The sequence below is a fragment of the Eptesicus fuscus genome, chromosome 17 (assembly GCF_027574615.1).
Source record: "Eptesicus fuscus isolate TK198812 chromosome 17, DD_ASM_mEF_20220401, whole genome shotgun sequence".
In the NCBI taxonomy this organism is placed as follows: domain Eukaryota; kingdom Metazoa; phylum Chordata; class Mammalia; order Chiroptera; family Vespertilionidae; genus Eptesicus; species Eptesicus fuscus.
In genome coordinates, this window is record NC_072489.1 from 53894009 (window position 1) to 53915240 (window position 21232).

The window sequence follows — 21232 nt, forward strand, 5'->3', positions numbered from 1 at the left end:
GATTTCTGGTATATTCTATATGTTTTCGCTAAACACACTGAGGACTCTCCTCTTGAAGAGGACTAACAGGGAGAAGTCATGGTCTGATGCCCAGGCCTTTCCCTCGAAGCAGTGACTCAAGGTCGGTTCCGGGGCCGAGTCTCCCAGAGCCCGGGCAGGAGGAGCGGGGTCTCTCTCCATGCCGGAAGAAGAGCGTCCAGGCTGTGGTGGCTACCGCCTCTCCTGCTGCTTACAGCAAACAGGGGGCTGTGAGAAACTGGAGGGAAAGTCCATCTTAAAGGCAGGAGGAACAGACTGGGTGTTCACATAGCCTTTGCACATGTACATGGGTGTGCATACACACATGCATGAAACATGGAAGATCATGGAAGAGCATGCCCTGGAACTATGATACAAATTATAATTGGATGACTGAAACCAGAGAAGAAAATGTACAACTAAGTAAACAGTTAAATAAAGTTAACCAATGAGGTGATTGATGACCTCAACTCGATCAGCACTTTAATTTCAACACAGAGCGCAGCCCGTTCACCTTGACCGCACTTGAGGACTGGGGCACCAGTGGGTAGGTAGAATTTTAATGTGATAAGCACTCTTTCTATTTTCTCTCTGTGTCTACATTTATTATGTAATAGGTAGTAGGTATAAAGCATATATGTCATCTGTAAGATACCAACTGTAAAAGAGATGAAAGAAACTAGTCATATCCCATTTTAAGAAATGACAGAGGGATTGGGAAAGGTCAGCGTGTAGAAGAAACTTCCATCCAGCCCTTAAGCGGGGACTGCTTGGTGACCCTCCCAAGGTCAGTGATGATGATGGACGGCCATCCACCCTCCCCAACTTAGTTCCATAGAAGCTAGAGTTGTCCCATGATTGACGTGATTACACACATATAGTGTGCATTTAGGAATATCATCCAAACTTTGTTTTGTAAGATTCTGTGATATGGATTATCACTGACCTGACAAACAACCTTAAAATTGTCTGGAAAGATAAACGATGATTTTTGCCTGTACTCCATTTCCAACATCTTACCGTTAACAAAGAAGGGAAGGAAGGAGGAATTACTGGCGTGAAACATGCATGAAACATGGGAGCCAAAACACCCGTCCTTTTTACCCAGACCAAACAAGGGGGCTGTTAGAGCCCTGGTGACCCCTGACGATCAGAATTTCCTCAGGACAATCAACTGCTGACGCTCTGTGTGGGATGGCGTGAGACTAGCTCAGACACAAACGTGCTACAATTGCCCCGGCTGGTGTGGCTCAGTTGGGTGAGCATTATTACCCAGTGCACAAAAAGGTTGCCAGTTCAATTCCTGGTCAGGAAAGATACCCAAGTTGCGGGTTTGATTCGTGGTTGGGGTGCGTGTGAGAGACAGCCAATCAATGTTTCTATTTCTCTTTCCCTTCCTCTCTCTAAAAACATAAAAAAAGTGCTAGGAATTTAAATAAATTCTTATTATGTCAGAAGAGAGGAGACATTTTCTTTTTCTTTAATAGCAAGAACACAAATATCCCCTTGCCTTACTCTGGCTATGAAAGTGCATCAAGTCAGGGGCACATGCCTGGGTGGTGGGCTTGATACCCAGTAGGGGCCGTGCAGGAGGCAGCCCCATCAATGATTCTCATCTTGTTTCTATCTCTCTCTCCCTCCCCCTTCCGCTCTAAAATCAATAAATATATATTTTTAAAAATAAAAGGGCATCAACATGAGTTACAAAACCCTGTAACAGATGAGAAACAATTTTCATTTCTAAAACAGAAGGAAGAATAATTCTTTAGAAAAAACACACAGAAATACAAAGACGGCAGCCCCTTCCAATTATACAATAGCCTATGTAGGGTATCTATACCTTTTATATGCGAAGAGCTACGAGCGCACCTTGAAGACACAAGCACCAGCCTTCCCAGGTCTCCCACCCCCACCTAACTGCTCGCTGACAACGGCACCCCAGCAGGGGCAAACCCTCCCTAAAAACTGACGTGAAAAGGGAAAAACTGTAGGCAGAGAAAGGTGACTAAAATCCTACACCAAATATCTTTATATCAAATTAATTTTAAATGACCGTGATCACGGTGAAAGAAAGCAAGCAGCTTACAAAAGGCAAGAACACTCCTGCCCTAGCTGGTTTGTGGACCAAAGGGTCCCGGGTTCGATTCCAGTCAAGGGCACATACCTCAGTTGCAGGCTCCTCGCTAGCCTGGGCCCTGGTCGGGGCGCATGCAGGAGGCAACCAATCTGTGTGTTTCCCTCTCTCTTCCCCTCTCTCTGAAAATCAATGGAAAAATATCCTTGGGTGAGGATGGAAAAAAAAGAAAAGAAAAGGCAAGAAGAGTCAAAATAGCAGTTCCTGGCAGCTGCCTGGCCTAATGCATCCCACCACATAGTCACTTCCGACCCTGGAAACGAGGCTGCTTCCGTAACCGCGCCCTTCTGTCACGTGTGTGATGAACCAGGGAACGGAGCTCACATCCTCCTGGTCCTGAATGTGGATGACACACCCCAGTGGGCTGATGACCGACACAGGAGGGAGGACAGCACGAAGCAACAGGGAATGAAGTCCTCAGAATACACCACTCTGTGGGTTTTTAAAAATTACGGACGTTGTCAGCGCTTCCGTAATTTCCTTTTTAAAGAATGTCCGATGTGGGGGACTGAACCAAACATGTCAATAACCACAAATGACCTTCAGTGGGAACCTGTGGGTGCTTTTTAATAAGTGGGGTGAGGAGAGCTCAAATCACAGCAGAACAGAACGTGGTTAGGTGCACGGATGCAGTTAGCAGTGAGCATATGACACAGCAGCAGCATCCAGTGAGAGAGCGTTACAGTGGAAAACATCACACTTCCATTTCCCAGGAGTCAACTGCTAAGTAACTGTAAAAGTCGTCCCTGGAAGAACACGGAAACAGTCAAGAACCTACAGGAAGATCATTGTGCCCAAATCGAGGAGGGACGCGTCCCTGCCTGCCTCCCTCTTCAAGCCTATGCTTAGCACACGTGCAAAAATCAAGTACAATACAACTACTGCAATTATTACTATCATTTTCTCTTGCCCTTAGGTGAGCAACACCTGACAGCTACATGCTGAGCTCTGCTAACAAAACGAAACCTTTCACTTCCTTTAATAGCAAAATTACCATTACTGAATCACTGTCGTAAAAAAAAATGCATTCAAGTACATGACCACTTATTTTAAATAAACACCAATTTTGAAACAATCAACCTTGAAAAGCTGCATACGTGTGTTTTTTAATCCCTGATTACATTTCTATTTATTCACTGTGGTAGACCGAAACATTGTATTTGTAGAGACTAACTACCACTTAATTTCTTACAAAAACAACAACAAAAAACAACAAACAAACCTGTGTCATGTAGAACAGCAGTAAAGGAAATTGTCTGCTTGTCACGTCTCTTCCCTGTACGTAAGAACTGTGATGAAATACGGTACTAGTGCCCATGAGTACATGACAAAACATAGTGAACTCACAGCACAGAGCAGAGGGTTTACCATGTTAAGACTCTGTTACATTCAAGGATTGGGCTGCACCTCGATTCTGTATTCGGGCCACCAGCGCATTCCCATCAAAGACCTTGCGAGGTTTTGGACTCAATCATCAGCATGTATTTTCATCCCCTAGGTAACAGTTGCATAATTAACACTGATTATGGGGCCACTGGTTTGACACCAGCTCCTCAATTTTAAGTTTACCTCAGTACATCCTAGCAAGTAACCTGTATGCCTAGCAATTCCCACGCTACTGCGGCTACTCCATCAAAGAGCATTGGATCCGAAAAAGCAGCTCATTTGAGGGCTTTTTTAAATCACCTTCAATTGTTCGGTTCTGTTTATCCGATTATCCACAGCCCTACAAACTTTCAGCGTTACCTTTAAATCGTGGTATGTACATTAATGAAAAGGATAGAAACATCTGCATTTTCTGTAACCTTCTCAAAGAAGTCACATTTCATACAGTAATTAGGAAAAAAACAAACAACCTTATCCCTATGAATATAAGAAACTACATAGAGAATGTGCATTTTGCTAAACAGCTTACTGACTAGTATACTGATAGGCGAACTACTTACAAAAGTGACATCAGAGAAGAACCTGTTTTTTTTTTTTTTTTCTGAATCCAGGGACAAGAACAGAATGTCTCTAGAACTAAACATGTGCTCGTCGAAACGGACTTCTACGCATGTCACCTTCTGGCTCAAGGATCAGCAGCTGGAGCTGTCCGCGTCTCTCATTTTCTCAGCGCTGTCTTCTTTGTATTCTGGTTTAATTTCGCCGTCGTCATCCTCGCGTGGAGTTGGATCTTGTTCGGCACCCTGGTCTTTGGTTTGGGGTTCGTGTGTGGAAACAGGATCTAAAACTACAACTGGTTCGGCTTGCTTTTCACTGCCAAGGTACTGTCGCCTCCATCCAGGGTCACTGGGAGGCCTAGGGGATGAAGAGTTCAACAACAACAAAAATTAAAAGCAGAGAGAGAAAGATTTGTCTTTCCTACTCCTGGATTCAGACGAACAAAAAAAAAAACCACAAAAACACCCCAAGACATTCTAAGTCTAAGCAACATGCGTAAAGTGGTCTTGGAGGTGCCAGCCATTTACAGGAATGAAGCTATTGGGTTACAGATTTAGGAGCACAAAGCCAGAAGAAAGGAGGCGGGGGAAAAAGTCAGAGCAATTAACGGCGGAGGTGTTAAAAAGCCAAACGCGCCTACCTGCTGAATTACACGCTCTCCTCAGGAAGTGCAAAGCTCAGGGGGTGGCAGACCCCCCCACTGCCTGAGCCAGACTCCTGCCCCGCCTTCAACGAGCCGGTTACCCCCCTGCCTGCGTCCCTGGCACATGTGGCTGCAGATTAGCTCCGGGGAGACTGCGTGGAGGAGGGAGGTACATCTCCGCATCACTGAGGGGCAGCTGAGACACCGGGAGAGCTCTGCTCAGAAATGGGGGCGACGGGAGGAAGTAGGGCAGGTGGGAGAAGCCGGGGAGCAGGCTAAAATGCTGTGACCATAACCTTTTCGAAAAAGGAGAACCATGTTTCCTGAGAAATCTCTTCTTGGATGGCACACGCAGTTAGCTTCTCTTCCAGAGGCGTTCCTCTGCTCCTCTGACACAAGAAACGAGGCTTCTCAAGCTGATGGGTGACACCTCCCCGTGGAAAGGGGTGTCCTGAAACGCTCTTGCCACGTGTCGGGCAATTAGGGAGTGGGCACCTCCTCCTCTGAGAAGTCGTGGTCAGAAGCCACTGCCTGAAGGTCCTGGGCAGCTGACCTGGTGCCTGAAGGTTGAGGGGCGTGTAGTCAACAGGGCAGGGGCTATTCCGACTCATCTGGTCTTCTTGGCAAGCGCCAGGATGCTAACCATGAGCCAGCACACGCCTGCCCACCTCTGGAGAGCAGGACATGGCTGCCCTACCTGTTGGCCAGGCTCTGCCCACTCTTCTACCAGCCCCTTACCTGGAGTTGATTTCTACTATTTCTGACTCCTGGAGCAGGTCAGATCTGCCGGTTAGATACTCTATTACTACTCAGTACTGCCTCCCGTTGGCTTTACCGCAGTTATAATCAAATACTGTACAAATTTGTTGTTTAATGTCTGTCTCTTCAAATACCAGGTAAGCATCCCCGAAACAGGAACTCTTCAGCTTTGTTCGCAGGTGTACCCTAGCTAGCACCTGGCGCAGACCCATCTGTGGGGTAAGCGAATGAGCCAATGCCCATTACCTGTGCGGGAAAGGCTCATGATGAACGGGCAGACACCAAGGCTTCGGTGTGAGTAGGTCTGCAGGTCTCTCTCACACACCAAAACAACAGAACAAATGATCAGTTATTGAGAGAAAAGAGTCTGCAGGGTCCAGCCCCCGGTCCAAGAATCCTCAACCCAATGACCACGGTTTTATCACTGTCTGACCAGGGCTATGAGATTTATCCAGATCTTGAAAACCACTCCATCTGGCTATCCGGTTATACTGCGTGACATGCTCATCATGAGTAAGTGATTCATGCGGAACTCTGTCTTCCTCGGAGGTGGTAAAAGCAAAGAGGGTCAGGAGAGAAAAGCTAGGCTATCCTGAGGACCAGTCCCTTTATTTTTGCCTCCATCTGGCAATGCCCTTGCCATTAGAAACACCAAGACACCTCTCATCGACCTCGGCCCAGGATCCACTTTCCAAGATGTCTGTTACTATACTTTGGGAATCAGAATGGGACAGTTTCCGCAGGGGTAGCCGGTTTGACTTTCTCTGAGCCCGGCTGACACCTGTAAGACTGTACCTATTGGGATATGGCCAGAGAAGCACAGCCACAATGATGATATGAGGGATTTATTGCAGGGGATAGACCTCCGGCAGTGGTCTATTTCAGTTGGCTGCCTCTGCATCAGATGCTGGGCAGGAAGTCAGCAGTTCTGGCCACTGAAAAGAAAGATGGATGAAAAGTGCAAGAGACGGAAGACAGCACGGCCCGTGGCTCTCACAATCTCTAGTCCTCATGATGCAGACCACCTGCAGGATAAGCCGGGGGCCCTTCCTCAGGGAAACGCACATGCACCGGGCCCAGCTGCTGCCACATGCCAGCGAGGCGACAACATGCGTGACCTGGGACAGCGTGGACCGTCAGAGCGTTCAAAGCAAGACTCCCATGTCACTTTGGCCTTCACGATCTCATGCAAGTTTCTCTTGTGGCCTCCCTGGCCTAGAAGCAAAAGGGCAAGGGCATTCTGGGAAATGAAGTTCCAGCCTAGCTAGGTTGCTACAAAGCCACAAAGCCTGCAGCTCACCAGGCTGGCGCCACCTCCCTGGGTTTGAGCTCACTGCAGGTAAGCCAGCCAGCCGGCTCTAGGCATGCACAGGGGTGTCCATCTCATTCCAGGTGAGCATCAGCCCATACTGACCTTTACCACTTGTGCAGGAGTATGGAGGGTCTCGTGCCCAGGTGTGCCTGCGGGTGAAGGGGCGGTGAACACGTCCTAAACGAGCCTTCTTCATCGGTTGGAGGCCGAATACTTCCAGGAAGTGCTCCCAGGGCTTAACGGCAGCAACAAACGGATGTCGATGGAACTGAAAACTCGGAAACCTGTACTGTCAGGCTGAAGCGTCCTGAAATTGTCTTGGTCCACAGAATTGGTCCTCTTCCTTGAAGGAGGCCTCTCAACTGCAGAGTCATCTTATCATTCAACCACCTGAAGGCTGCAGTTGGAGGACGCCTTTGCTGATTAGCACTGGACTAGGCATAGTGGGCGATTTCGCTGAATCTATGCACCGCGAGTCAGAGGAACAAGTTTCTCCAGGTTAATGGGCACTGCCTGGAATCCCAGCGGGTTAAGACTAGCACGGACGATGGGGGTCATCTAGCCCCACCTGCCCTTGGACAGATGAGGAAAATGACGTTTGCAGAGGGGAAGAGCCTGCTCTAAATCATGAAGCTGAGCAGCAGCAGAGCCAGAGTGAGAACCAGGGGCTCCGTCTCCAGGTTCCTGCTTCCCCCGGCACCACGCTGTTTACCCAGGGCACCTTCTCCTAGGGAAAGGAGGACGCCGCAGGCCAACTCTGGCATGCTGAAGGATGTCTTCCCGAATCCCCGTTTGCAGTGGCATCTTTCAGCTATGTAAACATAACGTCCATCCCTTCACGCTGTCCATGTGGGTTTTGTATGTGGGGGTGTGACTCGTAGTTCCTCCTCGTTTGCCATCGGGTCCTTTCCTGGTTCCCCCCGGGGAGCTGCCCAGGGCCCCCTAGGCTGCACTCCAGCCCCATCCCCACCTCACGGGAAGCGCGAGAGAGCCCCGTCAGTGATGGTTCCCAGGACCCAGGCTCGTGCTCTCGGCAACTCTCCAGGCGGCTTCCAAAGGGGTAAACCGGAGCTGCTCCCCCAGGTGAAGATCCCAGGCCCTCCAATGCAACCACCCAACAGGAACTGCAAGATACTGTTATTATTCTGTTCCACTTGCCTACTTGCATTCCCCGGCTCAGGGCGATGACCACACGTGAGGAGTTCAAAGTCAGTCCTCACGAAAGGAACGGGAGGCCTCCTGTATCCCGCAAGATCGCCAAGCCAACTTGAATGTTACAGGTGAGAGAAAGCAAGACTGAAAGCATGGGATGCCGGAGCTGACAGGGATCCCGGATTCCTTTTCACTTGTCAAATGAAGACACCAAAGAAGGCAGTGAAGTGATCTGTCCAAGGGCAAACCACTTGTTAACAGCAGACAACGGGACTGAAATTGTGGAATCTTGATTTCTTGCTGGGTTTTTTTTTTTTTTTTTTCCCTCACCACAACATGCCAGTGAGTCATTTATGATCCACTCCAATAGATATTTTCACGGGTCATTTTAGATCATTTGCTCAAGGGCTATTTCAAGACAAAAAGCAAAACAAAAGCTAGGAGACAATATACCAATCAATGCCACCCTACAAAGCCGGATGCCAGGCACAACTGCAAATACTGCTCAGTGTGGACACAGCCTGTGCCAGCCACTGTCACCTGCGAGGACTTCCTGTTCAGCGGGAGGGCAGCTGCCCGTCCAGAGCTGATGTCGGGCTTCCAAGCTTGGCAGCGTTCTCTCGTCTAACACTTACTTTTCATCATTTAAAGTTGCAGCTCTTTTTCCCTCACACGGAAGCTGACCCGAATGGACAAACTAATTTGTTCTCTGAGCTGAAATGGGGTTTTAAAAAGTACACCAAGCTAAAAGAAACGGGTTCTGTTCCACCTGCGTGACAGTTAAAAGTATTAGAATTGGTAGTAATAGAGGAAGTGTCATTTTATGTTTAAAAGTCTATTTGGGGAGCCCTAACCGGTTTGGCTCAGTGGATAGAGCAGTGGTTCTCAACCTTTCTAATGCCGCGACCCTTTAATACAGTTCCTCATGTTGTGGTGACCCCCAACCATAAAATTATTTTCGTTGCTACTTCATAACTGTAATTTTGCTACTGTTAATGAATCGTAATGTAAATATCTGTGTTTTCCAATGGGCTTAGGCTCTACAGCAGCAGTTCTCAACCTGTGGGTCTCGAACCGCTAGCAGGGTCGCCTAAGACCATCGGAAAACAGATATTTACATTACGATTCATAACAGTAGCAAAATTACAGTTAGGAAGTAGCAACGAAAATAATTTTATGGTTGGGGGTCACCACAACATGAGGAACTGTATTAAAGGGTCGCGGCATTAGAAAGGTTGAGAACCACTGGGATAGAGCCTCGGCCTGCAGACTCAAGGGTCCCAGGTTCGATTCCCGTCAAGGGCATGTACCTTGGTTGTGGGCACATCCCCAGTAGGCAGTGTGCAGGAGGTAGCTGACCGATGTTTCTCTCTCATCAATGTTTCTAGCTCTCTATCTCTCTCCTTCCTCTCTGTAAGAAATCAATAAAATATATATTTTTTAAAAAGTCTATTTGGGGAAATTGTGGACAAGTGTATTAAAATCTCCAGAAAAGCAGGTGCCGGGAAGGAACGAGAGCAATGCCACAGGCCTTCTCCGCCGTTGTAACGTGGGAGGGGTTAGGGGTGGGGGGAGGTAAGACTTCTTATTTTTACACAAGGGGGACTTAGGAAACTGACGTCCTCTCTGGAGTTTCCCCAGGAAACTACTTTATAAAGACAGATTTAAATCTCGCCGTTTTTTCTGTCCTTGAAGGTGGTAAATATGATTGCGGCTTTATCCGTTTTCCTTGTAAATGAAGCAGAGTTCAGACCGTCCGGCTGTGCGTCATTTGTTGGATGGCTGCCACCGACTAATGCAGACGTCCCACTGGGAGGCCGGGGAGGAACTAGACTTTGATTCCCCAGATTGTGTTAAATAGTCCGGCTGTTGCGATTTGAAAGATAGTTACCTCAGAAGTGAAATAGAAATGAACTTGGCATTTATGCCGCGAGCCATTTTTAGAACTGTTTGGCAATCAGCTTTTCAGGGGGAGCATTTTATAAAATAACTCTCGCCGCTTTAAAAGTTTCATTCACTGTAATGTTCAAAATGTCCCACCTTTATATTATCAGTAAAATTAAGCCTGCGCGATATGTAGCATTTGCATGAAATAAGCATTTCCCCCTTCATTTCATGAGCTTTGATTGCACTCAATTGAGCTCCGAACCGTGCCGATTAGGGCTCTTTGGGGCATTAGTTAATTGGAATTGCAGCCGAAATGTTAGCTAGAATTTGTTGAACATAATTGGGACGTGGAAAGTTGATTCTGAAAGGAATTTCATTGAATGCAAACAATGATGTGCTTTTGAAAAATTAGAACGCTGCGTGTTCCTCGCTTATGAAGAGTCGCGTCCTTCGTGAAGTTCAGCTTTGGCAGGACCCTTCGCGATTGTTCTGAATCTTCTGGCACAGGTGCGGTTTGGAGTCAGGTCTTCCCTTTTATCAGCAAGTGCCCCTCACGTCCCCCCACCCAACACCCCGTCCACGCCCCCTGCAGCTGAGAAAACGTGGCTGCTTTCTAAAAGGGCACCCGACTTGTGCTTGGGCATCAGGCGTCATAGGGTGGGATCCGTGTACTGCCTCCTGGCGTTGGTTTTGCTCTTTGGTGCAGGCGTCTCTAGCAGGGCGGCCTCGCAGGCCGGGGCCCGCCATGAAGCCTGAAGCCTGGCCCCGGCTCCTGACTCCTCTAGTGGAAGGCGGACCGTGGGCACTTACATGTCCCCAGGTACACTGAACACAGCGGCTCAGGGAACCGGATCGTTCTGGCCAACAAAACCAACACGGATAAAGCAGGAACTAAGATTAATTTTAGGTCCAACGTTCTGAAATGTCTCACACTTTTGGGGGGCTACCTTCAAAGCTTTTTGTAATTTTGCACCATTTGAAGTGACCAGGAAAGATCCCGACTATTAAAAGGGAATGTTATTTAAGCGATATTTTAAGAGACTTCATGTCTTCCACAAAATTACCGCATATGCACCTAAGCACTGGCCATTTCAATTCTAGATTTCCAGAACAATATTTTTAAATTTGTGAAGATTCCTCTTTAAATTTACCGTATCATATACTTTAAATTCTCTTTTAAAGATGGGAAGTCACAAAGAATTCTGTGTGCTTCTTTTCATATAGTCGTATGACAAAGCAGATTTCAGATGAAATGGGCCTAGCAGGTTTCAGAAGTTAGGCCAATTTGGCCTTACATATGAAATGGCATTTACGCTTTAGTCGGCTGCTTCTATTTGAAGAAATTACATACACAAATAAAAGGAAATACAAACACTACAGAGACTCCTGAAAGATGTTTTTCTAAAAACGTACAAAGCACCAAAAGCAATCTGGTTCTCTATGCAGAAGGGATGTCTTTTATGCTAAGTCCCTTAACATCACAGGTATTTGCAGCAACTGGAGGCAAATGCTAGACGGCAATTAATTCTTTGGGAGAACTGAGAATCACTCAGCAGCACTGTTAACAGTCACTGTGAGATTTACTCAGCAGAATTTGAACAGGAGGGTAACAGAGTCTCCACAATTAACCTGGAAGAAGCTGCTGTCTGTACAGCAGCTCAGAACACGTGTGAGACAAAACTGCCCAGCGGATCTTCCGGCCAATCCACAGGGTAACTCCTGGGGGGAGTGGGGGAGGCAGGAAAAAAAGAGTAAGTGAGGGGATCTCGACTTCCAGAACATCCAGTTGTCCGCTAATTTTGTTGTTAAAAGTTAATGGCCCGTGGGCAGGCGCTCGGGGAGCAGCTTTGTGGCTGAGCGTCGCCGCGCAGAGCCGTTTCCTGCAGCGTCTGGCCACAATTCGGCGGTACTAAGATTACAGCTGAGAGCAGACAAAATCCTTTAATTGTGTAAGAGCATCAGATTAAGCAGTAACTTCCATGCTGTCCATTCTGCCAGCTAGTAGTCTCTTCTCAGAAAACAAATGTCTACTAAGCACAGGGAAGGGGCCCTCCATTCTCCCCCGACACCGTGCTCAGCACACCCACCTTCACCCACATGCACAAAAGGGGAGAAGAGAAGGGCGGAGATGAGGAACGGGTGGAGGTGGGAATAAGGAAAGAAAACTCGCCCTTTCCACCTCAGGGGCTAAAAGAACCCTTCTAGTTTCCATTTACTGAACCAAACTTCTCTTAAGGAACAGTTGCATGGCCAACTAAATTAATTCCTTAGCGGAGACCACTATTTGAGAGAAGACTTTAAGCCAAGTTTCCCTAAAAGTAAGTTAGGAGTCTCAATTGCTCTTTGGTGACATATTTCAAAGGCTCAGATTCTCTAGCTCCAATCCAAAAGAGCAGGGCTTCTCAATTTCATGTTTCTATATTACTTCACCCTGGAGATAATGAAACAAAGCTGAAGAGATCAGTTAGAGGTTAAACAACGATCAAACCAATCTTACTTTTAATTCAAAACCCTTTGAAAGGCAATTTCGTTTTTGCCTTCACAGAAATGTTTGACTTATCACACTAACCAAGAGACATCTAAAATTTATCTTTTATCAACAACCCTTGGTGTTCAGTTAATGGCTCAAACAAGATGAACTCTTACAAAAACAAATCTGCGTAGGGCCAAAAGTCACATGTATTTAGAGATACCAGAGCTAGAAATTAAATGCAAATTAAAATGGTTTCATTGGAAATAAAATTTTTTTTTACTGAACTTCTATAATTGCTACATGAGTTTTTGTTTCTTAAATTCTTCCAGGGCACAATGCGACCTGCTTTGGCTTCCCAAACAAAAAAGGCAAGGTAGCTGCCTATGTGGTGGTTAAAAAGGAAATTTAAAAGAGCTTGATAAAGCTTAGAGTTTGGGGGAGATCTGGGATTAAAGAGCAGCACGATGAACTAGAGAAGTGTTAACTAGAAGAGTCTCTGGCAACTGAGGCTTAAAAGCATCTTCGAGAATGACCAAGCGGTGAGGACACAGTTATGGAATCACTCAAATCATACCAAGTACAATGCAACCCGAGTTCACTTTCAAACAGATTCTCGCCTTTGGAGCAAACTTTTATGGAGGTACTGTAACTAGATGAAATGAAAAACCATCTTTGAGGTTGACTGCTTATTTAGTTGTAACTATCAGGAGGATATTCACCTTCCTGAAAGTCATCAGTAGAGAAAGAGAACATGGATGAATGAAGCTCAGTACGGACGAGTAGGGCCACATCTAGATGTTGAGATGAAAAAGCAAGGTGGCAAGAATACAAGATACTCTTGGACCTCTGCCTGATTGTGATGCAAAGCTCTGTTAAGACCTGCTCTCCTCTTTCTCCACCCTGAAGGCCTCTTGTCCTACTTCTGTTATAACAGAGATGTCCCAAAACATGATGACCCAAGGACACTGAGCTCAAACTGGATCAAAGATGGAGCTATCTTGCCCTAGCTGGTTTGGTTCAGTGGATAGAGCATTGGCCTATGGACTTAAGGGTCCTGGGTTCAATTCCAGTGAAGGGCATATGCCCGGGCTGTGGGCTCGATCCCCAGGAGGGGACGTGCAGGAGGCAGCCGATCGGTGATTCTCTCTCATCATTGATGTTTCTATCTCCTTCTCCCTTTCCCTTCCTCTCTGAAATCAAAATATATAAAGATGGAGCTATCTCAAAAAGGTACAGCAGAAAGTGGATGCAACAATAAAACACCTTGCTTAGGCTGGTGACAAAAATGTTAATTTTAATCTTTGCAATTAAGTACTAACAGTATGTCTTGCCTTCTCACAAGTCCCTAGGAAATAGATCCATATACTGCACGTATCTCTAGCTCTACAATTTACCAGGCAGGAGTTACTCAATTATTTGGAACACACAACATAGGTTGATTTTAAGAATTTATTAAAATAAAAAAGTTTTAAGGAATAGCTGATGTTATTTAATTTTCTGGTTAAGTGAAGTTCTTATGCAGAAAATATCTTTGGTTCTACTCTTACTTTACAACCTTTCTTAGATTAGAAAACTTTCTTGCCTACCAAGGGCTAATCAAGTGAGCATACCTGAATCTTCTATAACTGACGGTCACTGATAACTTTATCTTGTGTAAGTGCAAAGATGCAGAAGGTATGCAAGACTGAGCTGGAGGTAAATGACTCCTGGGCACTTAAAATATGTTTAAAAGACCAGATAAGCCAACCAAACAACAAAAATCTCTAATATTTGGCTTATGAATATGTGTAAGTGTTGAATAATGGGGGACTGCTGGTTAACTGAGTACTTTAATCGATACTCTACTATTTTGTTGATACTAAAATGTACTCATTTGTTCACTTATTCAACAAGTATTTCCTGAGAGCCTACCACAAGGCAGGAATTTTTCCAGGTGTTTGAGATACACCTGAGAACAAAACAGACAAAAAATTTCCTACCCTCATGGAGCTTACGTTTGAACAGGGAAAGAGAGAAAATAAGCATTAAATATAACATATAAAGCGCATAGTGGATTAGAAGATAACTATTGTGGGGGAAAAGGAGGTTAAGGAGGAATCAAAGTTTAGAGGAAGATGAGTTATAATTTTAAATAGGCTGGTCAGGGTAGGCCTCATTGAAAAGGTGACCTTGAGCAAAGAAATGATGGAGATGAGATAGTAGGTCACGCAGCTGCTGTGGAAAGGGCGCTCTGGGCAGAGGGGACAGCAAAAGCAAAGGGCAAGGGTGGATGGATACCTGGCCAGAGAGGCCAAAGTGGAAGGAGGAGGGGAGGGAGCGAGTGGAAGGGAACGGTGTGTGTGTGAGTGCTCCAGTTTACTGTCATCAATCTCCTCCCTTGACCTTGATTCCCTGTCAAGAGCCGACAGTGCCACTCACCTGAAACACTGTGGCGGCCTCTCCACAGACCAACAAAGAGATGCAATTACTGGAGTGCAAAGCTGGTCTTGAAAAGCCAGGGAAACATCTCACTTTTGACTGCTGATCCGGCTTCCAAGTGCTTTGACAATTCAGGTCTATGATCTGAGGTAAGACAGCGCGGTTTGCCTCTACCTTGTGGTTTGCATAAGGGAGTGAAGTTAGCAAGTCACAGGAAGCCAGAAAGAGTCCTGCAAAGAACCCTTCTCCTTCCTGGCAGTGAGACTAGTTTCCAGGAATCCTGACCAATCACAGGAATTTTCACTTGTAAAGCTGATCTGTAACTACATTAAGTCCAAGTTCTTGTCCTCATTACAGAGCTGGGTTTAAACATGAATGAAGTGTGCCCGTCTGGGAAGTGAATGATTACCACGTGCATACACAAAATACTTGGGTTCCTTTGGAGAGTCTAATTGTACTGAACCTGATTTTTCAGAAAGGCGCTCTTCTGTGCTAAATGACTTCCTTCTATAGAAATACATGGCATTCGTTATTTCAGCTAAAGAACGTCAAGAACTGAATAATCAAGCATTCGGGTGCGAAGTTTAAAAGTTAATACAGCAGTACCGAGTGTTTGTATTAGCGCTTTAAGTAGATAAATTAAATTGAAATGTGTCTCTTGAGCAGTCATTGAACAAGCAAGATGAGAAATAAATTGAGCGTCACATAGGCCTTTATGGCATCTAACAACTGTGTCTGTCAACACGCGGATCCTTTTCACTGTCAATTCGACACGTTTTGCAGACCTTGGGCCTGCAATTATTTCATTTCCTTTCTTGGGAATGTAATTTCCACTTACTTTTGGAGAATAAAAGGCAGACAAAAGGAAGAAGGAGTCGCAGTATTTTCTGATTAAGATTATCTGTGTAAAATGGTAAAGGGAAAAAAAAAATCTATACACACACACACACACTGAAGCATTTCTCAGAAACGAACTTGTCTCAGCCAAATTGCTTTTGTGTCTGGATACCGGTTCAAATGTAGCCGGAGTGCTGATGTCAAATTAGGTGTTAAACGAATTTAACAGGAAAGATGAAGAATGCATATAGATCATCTTTCTTAGAGCCGTTCAAATGACTGCAGTCAAAAGAAAGGCAACGCATGACTGCAGGAGAAAATGTACTCCGCAACACAATGAAATTAGATAAAACTGTAAATCGGCAAAGAAGGCCATTCATTCCACAAGAGAGGCTGGGGTGTGGGGGCTGGGGGGGGAGGTTAATAGTACCAATGAGAAATGCAAGAATGGAAGAAAATACCAATTGGCAAAAAGAGACCTAAATTGAATTTCAAGTTCATTTGTCCAGGCTTCACCTTTTAAACTAAGACAGGTAGAGGCACAAAAAGGGCTCGCTCTCTCCTGATGGAGCAGGAAATCGGAGGTTTAATGAACCGTGATTATAATTACAATCGGCGGATCTGATTTGTCTCACCTCTTCCTTTTCTTCAAGTGACAAACCCCCTGACATCCTGGCAAGAGAAGGAAAGCAAAACTAGACTAATTTCAAAAAGAGCCTGCCACTGTTACAAAACAAACCGATGCGCCACCAGATCCGCCCGAAACTCAGTCCATGGCAGGATTAACTCGGCGAGGGAGTGTCCCTGTCAAGCAACTCTATACAGATAACTGTTGACAGGGTATGTTTTCATCCTCGGGGTAGAGAAACATTAAGGCACATCTTTATGTGAGCACCAGAAAATGAGGCTGTGAAAAGGTACCCTTCAAAGGACGTTGGAAGACCGAGTTCTTCTGCAAGATCTAGCATCTTCTTCAGCTCTTCGTGAACCATGAAGAGGGATGATGGAGGCATTCAACCTTGAAAGAATGACTCAGTGTCTTTGGATGCTGAGTAATGATCACCCCGCTCACCCCTCTGTGAGGAACCTGATTAGCAAACCAGTTTAGGGGCAGGAATTCTCTTCACAGGTTCTGCTTTGGATAAGAATAAGACCTCTAAACTAGGAGCCTATTGGCTCTTAAAGAGCAGAGCGGAAGAAGAGCAGGTACTGGCTCTCTAAAGAGAAAGAAAGCAAAGCAACACACGAGTTAGTTATCACAGACGGTTCTGCACGGGAGGTAGTAAAGAGCAGCGTTACTTACTGAAATGTAACCTTGGGACTTGCGCTTCCTTCCAATTTACACGGCCCTTCACCTGGCTCAGGTGTTGGGCTGTTGAATTCTGCCTCCAGAGTTTTCTTGTTCAAGGCTGTTTTTGCTACACTGGATACAGAACCCAACACCGGCATGGATTTGGACTCTGAGGTGGCTAATATCCCGGTTGGACCTTAAAACCAAACACATACCTCCAGTTTAATCATTCTGTGCGATGTTGATTAATATGGCACTGAGAACAGATTAGCTGCAAAGCCCTCAGGAAGTGAAAAGGCCAAGTTTGGTTAAGGTTTCCAGAGCAGGCAAAAATGGTTCTATGAGAAATCTGCTCTGCTTTGTGGCACTCGTCAACGCCCCGGGACCACGCTGAGCAACTGTGCACAGGCCTTAGAGAAACCACAGAACCCCAGGCCATGGTTCCCTCACTGACCAGAGTCCTTAAAAATAGGCCGAAACCAGTTTGGCTCAGTGGATAGAGCGTCGGTCTGCGGACTGAAAAGTTCCCAAGTTTGGTTCTGGTCAAGGGCATATACATTGTTTGCGGGCACATCCCCAGTGTGGGGTGTGCAGGAGGCAGCTGGTCGATGTTTCTCTCTCATCGATGTTTCTAGCTCTCTATCCCTCTCCCTTCCTCTCTGTAAAAAATCAATAAAACATATATATATTATATATAAAAATAAATCAATAAATACCGCCCCTGCGAAAACTCTTTTCTTCTCAGAGTATGGCTTTCTGGCAGCCCTCCTTGAATTTGAACCCTGTGGCCTCTCAAGAGTTAATTCCTCCCCAAACTCAGCTCTGCGTGTTAAACACCAAGTGGACCGATGTCAAAAGGACCTTTCTCAGAGGCCCATGGAAGGCTTCTTGAGCATCCAACAGCTTTTATGAACATTTTCATTTTAATGTGATTGAGAAGTAAGTGGACTTATTTCCTGTTCCTATACAGACACGGGATTATAAAAATTAAGTGGCAAAGAGTTTGGCTGGTTAGCTTTTACGCTTTTCTGCTCTTTGGGACAGGATGAAAAACACTCTCACCGGGCTTGTTACGGAAATTTTTGGCGTATCAACCTAAAAATTCTGGGCACCGAAGCTACGCTCCATCATGACTTATTTCCTGTCTTTAGTTTGAAAGATACTGTCCTAGGCAGTTTATTTTCAAAGCAAGATTCTAGTATGATTTTTGTGTTTTTTTTCTTGAAACTGCAAAAGGAATCCTTTGTAAACAAAGAGATTCGAGATACTGAATATTCTGGTTGAAAAGGCCTTCCCCCCCCCCCCACCTGTGTTAAGCCCCATGTTGCATGGGGATGTGGGAGCAAAGGGGGAAGGGCAGAAAGATCCAGAAAGTTCTTGAAAATATAAATGTGAAGCTGAATTCGAGAACCGCTTCCGAGCAGCTCTATTCTGCCCTGGGATAATTGTTGGCTGCAGCACTGACAGCTTTAAACAATCTGTCCTTGTCGGAAAGCAAGATCTGTTTCTGAATGCACCAACGCCTGCGGCTTGTTCTGCGGCTGAAGCCAATTAAAAAGGAGGGAGAGTGGGTGAGCTGAGCCAGAGCTCTTATTTTTCCTACAAAAAGGAATAAAGACAAATGCTTAATGTGTAAGATTATTATTATTATTATTATTATTACTGCATCGTGTTTAAGCTGCCCAGTGTTTCCCAAGAGGCAGTCACTGCTCTTTGAAATGTCAGTGTGTTGGGTCATAAGTTTGTTGGGTCATAGGTAAGACAAGGGAGTATCAGGGTCAAAAGAAAAATCCTAGGCCCAGCCAGCATGGTTGAGCATCGACCTATGAACCAGGGGGTCACAGTTTTATTCCCGGTCCAGGCACATGCCCGGGTTGGGGCTCCATCCCCAGTAGGGGGTGTGCAGGAGGCAGTCGGTCAATGTTTCTCTCTACTCGATGTTTCTATCTCTCTCTTCCTCTCACTTCCTCTCTCTGAAATCAATTTAAAAAAAAACAAAAAACACCTTTTTTTTTTTTTTCCAAAGAAAAATTCTAAAGTCAAAGGCGCTTCATTGGCCCTTGGGATCTGAGTTCTGCAAACCTCAGGCTACCTCTGCTTCTCTTGGGATGCCTCCTTTCTCCGCTTTGGGACCTCACATTTAGCTTTCCTTTAGCTTCTGTGTGTAGAAGGAAAAAATCCCAGAGATTATGCGTACCTGAGGCACACACCTATCAAACTCATCCTCTGGAACTTGCTCCCACCATGCAGCTGGGCTGATGTAGCTTCCTAACCCACCCCTCTCTGTCCTGGAATTTTTCCTTGTTGTTTCATGATCTTTATTAAAAGATTTACAGGGTAAATACTTCTTCCAGTTTGATGCTAGGATAACATCTGTACCATCTTTTTTTTAAAAAGTATTTCTTTTACTAGATTATAGAGTTTGTAGGCTTGTTTCTTTCCTCTCCCCCCCTCCCCCTCCCCCTTTGGCTACTAGGGAGTTCAAAAGATTTTTGCTCAATTACAAGTCACTCCCCTCAGTATGTGTACATATCTTATTCTACCTTCCCTCAAATTATACACTGAATATTTGTATATGGGTGGAAATAACCAATTAAATAAGAGTCTCGCCATGCCTATAAAACATGTTCCTACCTTCCTCCAAATTTTCAAATATTCAAATTTCCAAAGTGACTAAAATGAAAATACTTCCTGGCGCCTCCCACTGAAAACTAACTCTGAAGTAGTGAGTGCTTCATGTTCGACCAAGTTCATGAGCGAGGTGAAGAATGTTTCTGGAGGACCAAAAGGTCAGTGGCAAAATACAAAACGTAAATGGCAGAGTGTGAAAATGTCATCCGAAAAGTCCCACCAATCAACGGTGGCTACCTGAGTGCTCGAAGGAAGAAATGCTGGAAAAGTCACAGCACGGATTAAGCCACAAAATGAATGATTCATATGGAGACTGCTAAATGCTTGTAAAACAATCTTAAGGAGGGAAAAAAAAAAAAACTCTTATGGCAGCCTTTAACTTTCCTGAGAGGTGGCTGTTTGGGGGCGGAAGAGAGGGGGTAATTATAGGACAGTAACAGCAAAATTTCCAGACCAAACAAAAAACTGATTTTTTTTTTAAATGAGGAAACAAAGGCTTCATCTTTTTATAGTAATGGTTTGGCTGGTGGTATGCTGCTTCCAGTTTAAGAAACCAATTTACTCAATTGTTTGAGTAAGTCCCTATGCGAGAACCAGAGCCTGCTTATCAAAAACCCAAATCCTTAATACTCCAGCAACTTAAACTTGACGGAAATGCAAATTAAACTGTTAAAACGGGCTAAGCTAACGGGAGTTCACAGGACTAAGTCTAAATGATTCAGACGATTAGCTCGAGTTGCTGGTTAATTTTACTTTAGCTTTTCAAAGCCAGTCTCCTGGCCTTAAGAAAAAAAAAACTCATAAAGGTTTCTGCTAATTCCCACGATCAGTTGACAGAAAAAAATAAATAAATAAAGACACACCACAGGGGACAACCAATTGATGTGTCTCTCTCACGTCACTGTTTCTCTCTGTCTCTCCCTCTCCTTTTCACTAAAAATCAATGGAAAAATATCCTTGGGTGAGGATTAACAACAACAACAAAAAAAGTTCTGGATGTTGGTTGCACAACAATGTGAATATAGTTAACACTACTGAACTGTACATTTAAAATGGTTAAGATGATGTTTTATGTATTTTATCACAATTAAAAAAACTGTAAAAAATGTAAATAAATAAATAAAAAATAAAGACACACCAAGTTAGTTAGGGAACAGATTTTGATGGGTATCATGACACAAATGCAAATTGTGAGCTCAAGACTTGCTCCGATGGTCATAGTTGGTGACAGAGCTGGAATTTCTCATCACTTGGCTCACAGGCAGAGACACTAAACTAAATGGATGTGAAGAACAAAGACGATTTCTCTGCAATTATAACTGATGTGTAATTACTACTATGATTACTGATTATCGTGAGCTGACTCTGCCAGGCACAGTGGCGAAGCACTTTTCATATACTGACTGACTTGATCCTTAGAATAATCCTATGAGAGAGTGCTTTTATTCGTCTTACTTTATAGATGAAGAAACGGAGGCACAGAGAGGTTGGGTAATTTGGGTAAGAGCAAGCAGCTAGTAAATGGCAGAGCTAGGATTTGAACTCACACTGTCTTGGTTCCAGAGCCTGTACTCAATGCTACACTGTTGCCAAAGCCCATCCTGAATGTCTTTGCACAAGGTCATCATGCATTAAGCAAACCAGATCTATAAAAGCCTGATTACCTACTGTTAGGTCTGATCAAATAATTGAATCGATACGATACACCCTCCCCTAGGAACTGACCTTTAGAC

The 21232-nt window shown here is 45.0% G+C and overlaps 1 protein-coding gene across 1 annotated transcript in view; it reads right to left on the bottom strand.

Annotated features, from left to right (window-relative positions):
* Window positions 1-2677: 2677 nt before the first annotated feature.
* SHTN1 (shootin 1) overlaps window positions 2678-21232 on the bottom strand; it is a 90326-nt gene continuing 71771 nt past the window's right edge. Inside the window, exons 16-18 of the mRNA XM_054729016.1 lie at window positions 16881-17064; window positions 4216-4453; window positions 2678-3428 (exon numbers count right to left, since the gene is read on the bottom strand). Of these exons, the coding sequence (XP_054584991.1) occupies window positions 4231-4453; window positions 16881-17064 (407 nt within the window). The 3' untranslated portion in view covers window positions 2678-3428; window positions 4216-4230. The remainder of the gene's footprint in view (window positions 3429-4215; window positions 4454-16880; window positions 17065-21232) is intronic.